The sequence below is a fragment of the Hyperoodon ampullatus genome (assembly GCF_949752795.1).
Source record: "Hyperoodon ampullatus genome assembly, chromosome: 5".
In the NCBI taxonomy this organism is placed as follows: domain Eukaryota; kingdom Metazoa; phylum Chordata; class Mammalia; order Artiodactyla; family Ziphiidae; genus Hyperoodon; species Hyperoodon ampullatus.
This window is the reverse complement of record NC_136918.1, coordinates 21,754,617-21,762,403: the sequence shown is the minus strand read 5'-3', so window position 1 is coordinate 21,762,403 and position 7,787 is coordinate 21,754,617. Positions and strand designations below refer to the sequence as shown.

Here is a 7,787-nt window from a genome sequence, read left to right as displayed (position 1 = left end):
GAAAAGCTGAAGTCAATCTAGAGATGATAAGATCACTTTTGCTGGGTGTTGGGCTGCACCCTGCAGGCCTGCAAGCCCTGGGCTTACCCAGCTTCAAGACAAAAGAAAGAGCCCAGTCAGTGACAGAGACACCAGTGGTTTAGTGGATGGGGGATCTTACATGTCTGAAGCAAGGTTGTGGAGTGACACCCCACCGTCTGCAGCAGACGGTGGGCAGGACATAGCGACAGTCTTTGCTCCAGGGGGAGGGGGAGGTTACCAGTTATAGGGGAATTGATGTCAAGTTGGCTCTTCGGTTACCAGCAGTGAGGCACGCCCCTCACTGCTTCTTTGATGAACTCTCACGTTACAGAGGTTCTGATCTAAAGATTAGAACAGTCACCAGCTGGGGCTGGGGGCAAGTCTGTAGGAAGGTCAGTCACGTGAATAGGGTGTAGGTGAAGCAGGCACTGGTCAGGCAGGGGATGTACAGAGAGCAAGAGAACAGCCATCTTGGGTGGAAATCTATTTTAATAGAGAATGGGAACTATATCTGGAAAGATAGTTTTGAATCACATTACAAAGAATTTAAGTAAACATATGTCTGAACAAGAGGCTATGGCAAGTGGAGCCTTTTTGAAAATTTTGGTACTTTAGCTAAAACACCATGGTATTTTAACAAGGAATATGGTACTAAATCATACAGTATAGCTATTAGAATATCATAAAATCTCCCACCCCTTTCCAGACCAAAGGAAATATCAGAGGTAGAAATAAAAATGAAAAGACTTTTGGTGGCTTTACTTTCCTACAATATTTCTTTCTGTTTTTTGGCCACACTGCACAGCTCGCAGGATCTTAGTTCCCCAACCAGCGGAAGCGGGGAGTCCTAACCACTGGTCCGCCAGCCAATTCCCTCTACAATACTTTAATTGACTTGTCACTTCTTATCCAAGATAATTTTGTGATGTTACAAAAGAAAAAAGGACAGCATGTTAAAACTGTGTTTCATATGAATTTGGCTTCAAAAAATATTTTAGGACTTTTCACACTATGATTTTAAAATATTATACAGCCATGAAGAGAGGAGAGAGCAAGTTTGGGTACCTCTCACTCCTTAACTTTGAGTTGTATTTTATAACCACGTTTGTTTTAATTTCTCTCTCTCTTTTTTTTTTTTTTGCGGTACACGGGCCTCTCACTGTTGTGGCCTCTCCCATTGCGGAGCACAGGCTCCGGACGCGCAGGCTCAGTGGCCATGGCTCACGGGCCCAGCTGCCCCACGGCATGTGGGATCTTCCCGGACCAGGGCACGAACCCGTGTCCCCTGCATCGGCAGGCGGACTCTCAACCACTGCGCCAACAGGGAAGCCCTAATTTCTCTTAAAGTAACTCTATCGTCACTGAAAGAAGGTCATCCTAAGAAGTGACTGAATAGGCCTTGGATCAAGGATGACTCAAGGTCGTACTAGGGAACTACTTTAGAAAAAGTCTATTTCCAGACACATTTAAATCCAGTACTAACCAGGAAAAGCTAAGCTTCTCCCAAATTCTTCCCTAGAGCTGGGAAAGAAGACAAAGCACTCTACTTGGAAGCCATCAAGAGGCACACTGTCCAGAAAGAAACAAACATGCTGAGAGGTTCAGATGCAGGTTATATGGTCAATCCTTTATCTACAGAAGAAAGAAGGACACAAAACACACCTGGGTCAGCATGTGAGCAACAGATGGTCATCTAAACAAATACTACCTTGCTGATTTCTTGCTTTTTTATATTTTCATGTTATTTTTCCCTTGATAGATTCACAGTGAGCTCTGAGCAAATAAAAGTTATTGAAGTTTTCAAACACTTAGAAATAAATGTCTACATTCTTCTCTATTCTATTCTTGTCTCCATTCTTAGACAATGGCTGTGATATTTTGAGCAACGGCCAAGAGCTGAAAATAAGTTTTAAAAAGTAAAAGTAACCTTATTATTACAAAAGCATCATTTGTATACAGTAGAGATGATAAACAAAGCTAAGCAAAAATAAGGGGGAAAGGGAATCCCCTGGCGGTCCAGTGTTTAGGACTCCAGGCTTCCACTGCATGGGGCCTGGGTTCCATCCCTAGTCGGGGAACTAAGATCCTGCACACCACAAGGAGTGGCCAAAATATTTTAAAAATTAAAAAATAAAATAAGGGAAAAACACCGCAATCATTATACTTGCTTGCAGACCAGACCCCGCCCCCAAGAAAACCCTTTAAAAAAAAAAGGAAAAATACAAGTTACAGCTTGGCTCTTCTAAGAAATTATCAACATCTTTCCACATTAATAAATATTCACTTATAAAATTATTTTAAATGGCTGCACATTAGTTAGATGTACCACAAAATAGACAACTGATTTCCTGCTGTTGGGCATTTCGGCGAGTCCTACTTTGCTATTATAAACAGCTCTGAGCGATACAGAGATCACTGTAAGGATACGGTAACTTCTTTAATTCTTCCCTAGCATTCCGGGCGAATATGACGGAGTCCCTCTTCCCACAACAGGGGAATATTTGGGATTATTAGCAAAAGAAAAAAAAAGAGATTCCTTTTTGATACGCAAAAATGCTATCTCCCCTCGTTACGTGCTCGTTCCCAAGTTACGCTGGAGTCGGTGAGGTGGCGCCCACAACCTCCCCTCACCGTCTGACCTCCGCCAAGGTGACGCGGGGGAAGGGCGCCCAGCCCAGAGGGCGCGCACGCCGGGCGTGCGCGTGCGCGGACTGCGCGTGCGCGCCTGTGCGGACGTGAGTGTGCGCGGACGTGCGCGGACTGCTGGGCGCGTGCGCGCCTGTGCGGACGTGGGTGTGCGCGGACGTGCTGTGCGCCTGCGCACGTCCGCGTCGCGCGTGGGACTGCGGTGCGCTGGCCGCCGGAGGCCGGGTGCAGGTAGTGGCTGCTCGCTCCTCTTCTTCTGCCCTCCAGCTCCGAGTCGGGTCGGCGCTGCGTGGGGAGAGGGGTGTGGCGGACCCGGGTCAGGTGTCCTTTCCTCTCGCCACGCTTTCCTCGGGTGTCTGGGGCGGTGCGGGGAGTTGGCCACACCCCCTTTCCGTACCCACTACCCCGCCCTTGACCTTCGCGGTCCCCGAAACCCTAATCGAAAAAGTTCTCTCACCGCCACCCCAAAGAATAGGCCCTGAAGTGTGTTTTGTGCCACCGACATGTGAGCTGTTTTTTGTAATAAGGCCTCGGTAATCCTGAAAAAGGATGCTTTCCGCAGCCTACATCCGGCCAGGAGTGCCTGTATATTTTTCATTGTGAAGTTCTGTTGTGAATCGAATGAGTGGTCTTTTCAGCTCTTTGTCTTGGAATGTCTGAGTGTACTGAGAGTCTAAAAAGGGTTGAGTCCAGACAGGTGGTTTGATAAGTAAAACTGATGTAACATTATTTTCCCTGCGCTCCTTAACAGCTCATACCAAGCACCCAAGAAAAACCACCTTGGATGTTGTTTCTTAGGCCTTTAAGGTATTTCAGCAACAGTCAATACCTGCTGGGCGTGTCGTGGTCTGCTACGGGAACGTCTCTGACCCTCTGAGTCTCAACCATGCTGTCAAACGGCTTGCAAAGTTTCCTAAAAGTTACAAGCCCTCATCTGATACACACAAGGTTGTGCCAGCGATTGATAAGAGAAAGGAGGTTTTTCGGAACTGTGCCAACACCCAGATTGCGTAGGCGGGTTGTCGTTACAGGCATTGGCTTAGTGACTCCTCTGGGTGTTGGCACTCAGCTGGTGTGGGATCGTCTTATCCAGGGAGAGAGTGGAATCGTTTCACTGGTCGGTGAAGAGTATAAGAGTGTCCCTTGCAGTGTTGCTGCTTATGTGCCAAGAGGTTGTGATGAAGGTCAATTCAACGCACAAAACTTTGTGCCCAAATCAGATATCAAGTCCATGTCTTCTCCCACCGTTATGGCCATTGGGGCTGCTGAGTTAGCCTTGAAAGATTCCGGCTGGCATCCTCAGTCAGAAGCTGACCAAGCGGCTACTGGTGTTGCAATTGGCATGGGAATGGTTCCCCTTGAAGTGATTTCTGAAACCGCTTTGATGTTTCAGACGAAAGGTTATAGTAAAGTCAGCCCATTCTTTGTCCCTAAGATTCTGGTCAGTATGGCCGCAGGCCAGGTCAGCATTCGCTATAAACTCAAGGGCCCCAATCATGCAGTGTCCACAGCCTGTACCACGGGAGCTCATGCTGTGGGAGACTCTCTGAGGTTCATAGCCCACGGCGACGCTGATGTGATGGTGACTGGAGGTGCCGACTCTTGCATCAGCCCTTTGTCGCTTGCTGCGTTTTCCAGAGCCCGGGCTCTGAGCACAAACTCTGATCCGAAGTCGGCATGTCGGCCATTCCATCCCAAGAGAGATGGTTTTGTGATGGGAGAAGGTGCAGCTGTGCTGGTGCTAGAAGAACACGAGCATGCTGTTCACAGAGGGGCTCGGATCTACGCGGAGATTTTGGGCTACGGACTCTCAGGTGATGCCAGTCACATAACCGCCCCTGATCCTGGAGGAGAAGGTGCCTTAAGGTAAAGACTGGTTGTTTGTTCACATTTCTTCAGGTAAGACTCTTTATTGGAGTCTCAACTTAGGGGAAACTGTAGTATCTGGCCTTGGTGTACTGTATCTCTGTTGTGTTCCCATTTTAGACTAACTAGTGTTTTTGAATGCTTTACCACGTTTGAAATATTTGAAAACGTGAATATCCTTACAAAATCTGATTTTTAGCAAAGGCCAGTAACGTTGTGAAGAAGGCAGTGTGTGACTTTGCCACATTTTCATCCCTTCAGTTGTGCTTAACAGCCATCAGGGTCAGGAGGCTCCCTTCTGCAGCCCTGCATCAGACCTGGACAGTACAGTTAGCACTTTGTCCTACGTGTACCTGGTCTCTGCTCCATTTCAGTAGGGTTCTGCTGCGACTTCTAATCATCCAGGGATCTTATTGAAATGCAGATTCTGACTCCGTAGGTCTAGGGTGGTGCTCGAGATGCTGCGTTTCTGACCAGCTCCTGGGTGGTGCTGATGCTGCTGGTCTGAGAACCGCACTTGGAAAAGCAAGTTGCTTTTATTGTGGAAGAGGTAGTGAGTTAAGTTAAAAACCCCACAAAACAAAAGACCCCTCTGACACTAACATTATGTGTCAGTATGTTTGCTCATAGGTTAGCCTGCTTAGATCATATTATGTTTTAACCAGTTAAATTAGCCAGGAGTTGGCAAGCCTTTTCTGTAAAGGAACAAATAATATTTTTGGCTTTGTGGGCCAAAAATATTATCCCAACTACGAGGGTCTCTATCACAGCTACTCAGACTCTGCTTTGTAACTGAGAGTAGCCATGGACAGTACGAAAATGCATGGGTGTGTTCCGATGAAACTACAGTTGACCCTTGAGCAACACGGGTTTGAACTACACAGTTCCACTTACACGCGGATCTTTTTTGCTAAGTACATACTACAGTGCTACAGGAATCGCAGTCGGTTGAATCTGCGGATGTGGAATTGGGGGTATGGATGGCCAACGGTAAAGTTATAGGGGCATTTTCCACTGTGTGACGACGGGTCAGCACCCCTAACCCCCAGTTTGTTCAGGGGCCAACTGTGTTTACAAAAACAGCATCTGGCCAGGGTCATAGTTCACCGACCCCTGAATTATATTTCTGAGTTTTAGTGAGTAGTTGCTGGTGCTGGAAATGTCAAGCCTAGTAGTCAGCTAGATGAGGAAATAGTTATGTTTAGGTGAAACCTTCCAGCACGCTTCAGATTATACTCTAAGCTGCCTCTTAAGGAAATGTATGCAGCCCAGAGGTCAACAACTAAAAAAAAGGGTGTTAACATCCATGAGATTTTCAGAGGTTTTCCCAGAGAAGTGTTTTATTTTTGGATTTGTTTCTCTTGGGGTTTGGCTTTGTATTTCTTCATTTATTTAGAATTCTCATAGCCTGAATAGACAATTTTTGAAAGGGTGTTTGAGCCTTAAAGTAATAGGACAGACATTTTTTAGATTATTGGGACATATTCCAAGTTTTACATTTAAATATGAAAGAAAACATTAAAGCATAGTTATAAATTTTTTTCTCCACGTTTTAACTCTATAACACACCCCACTGATAAGAAATTCCTAGAAGAGAAATTATTCTAGGCCTGAGTCTATGTGGCTTTTTCCTCAAGGAAGAAAGGACAATTCAAATAAAATGGAAATACATTTTATTAGAGATTGTAAAATCCATAGGTTTGTATGTTTATGTCATGGTGATGAGTCAGTCCAGGGTACTGGGGGTGCCTTGTTATTCCCATTCAGACAGCATTCCAACTCACATGGTAATCCAAGATGCTGTTCTGTCACTAGAGCATAAAGGGTTCTTTTCATCCAGTGTACTTGGATATTTCTTTTTCGTAAGCCATACAGACAATGAATACCGTGCTACAATTAGATGTCGTTCCTATAAGTTCAGTTGCTTTTCTCATTTTATTAGATGTATGGCTGCTGCTATAAAAGATGCAGGTGTACAGCCTGAGGAGATATCCTATATCAACGCACATGCTACTTCTACACCGTTGGGAGATGCTGCTGAAAACAAAGCCGTCAAACATCTTTTCAAAGAGCACGCCCACGCCCTTGCCGTTTCCTCCACCAAGGGAGCCACGGGACACCTGCTGGGGGCTGCCGGGGCCGCTGAGGCAGCTTTTACCTCCCTGGCTTGTTATCATCGAAAACTGCCACCTACTTTAAACCTGGACTGTACAGAACCAGAATTTGATCTCAATTATGTTCCACTCAAGGCACAGGAATGGAAAACTGAGAAAAGATGTATTGGACTCACCAATTCCTTTGGTTTTGGTGGTACAAATGCAACACTTTGTATTGCTGGCATGTAGGACAAATCATTTGTTATGAAATACTGATTTTTTTACCTGTTATAAACTGCATTAAGTTGAGAAATAATATGTTTATGTAAATGCATATTTTTATATATCAATATCCAGATACGCTTTATCTTTGTCAGGGTTTCTCAGCCTTGGCACTGCTGACGTTTTGTGCAGGGTAATTCTTCGTTGGGGAGAGGGAAGCTGTCCTATACAACGTGGGATGCTTTACAGCATCCTAGTCTCTACCCGCTAGATTCTGGTAGCACCTCCTTCCCCAGTGATGACAACTAAAAATGTCTCTAGACATTTCCCCCTGTTTCCTGGGGAGGGGGGACAAAAGTGAGAAGGGAACAGCCTTCCCCATGTGTTAATGGGCTGCTCGTATTACCTTTGCTGCAGCACTTTATCCCCTATATGCGTAAGTCTCCAGTCATGTTCATTCAGTGGTAATCGATCTTAATTCTCATTGGCGTATGGTTTGTTCAATTGAAATTTATTGGGTGCCAGTTGTGAACCTGGTTTTGTGCTGGCCACCAGCAATAAAGTGGTATGTCAGGAAAGGCTTCCTAAGGGTGAAAAGGTCTCAGCCAGGTTACAGGGGAAGGAAGGAAGAGTATTCCAGCCAGGAGGCATAGTGTTTAACGGCTAGGAAATTTAGAGAAAACCTCAGGACCAAATGTAAATATTTCAATACTTATAGCCTGAGATGGGAGTAGGAGGTAAAGCCAGAAGACCTGGTGGAAATCAGGTCACAAAGAACCTTAAAGTTCTGTTAAGGCAGTGAGGGTAATGGAAGCCACCTAAGGTTTGGTGTGTTAACGATGGTTTGGTAACGTGTCAAGTTGGCTAGGCTGATCCGCATTTCCCAGAATCCGCTGTACCGTATGTTTTTTGGTTAGGGCTGGCCACGAGAGAGTC

General features: G+C 45.6%; 1 protein-coding gene across 1 annotated transcript; it reads left to right on the top strand.

Annotated features, from left to right (window-relative positions):
* Positions 1 to 3,553: 3,553 nt before the first annotated feature.
* On the top strand, positions 3,554 to 6,932 carry OXSM (3-oxoacyl-ACP synthase, mitochondrial; the record flags this gene model as incomplete). Its single annotated transcript, XM_079704799.1, has 2 exons — positions 3,554 to 4,533; positions 6,476 to 6,932. 2 exons carry the CDS (start codon positions 3,554 to 3,556, stop codon positions 6,876 to 6,878), a joined length of 1,383 nt encoding a protein of 460 aa, XP_079560925.1. The 3' UTR covers positions 6,879 to 6,932.
* Positions 6,933 to 7,787: the final 855 nt, after the last annotated feature.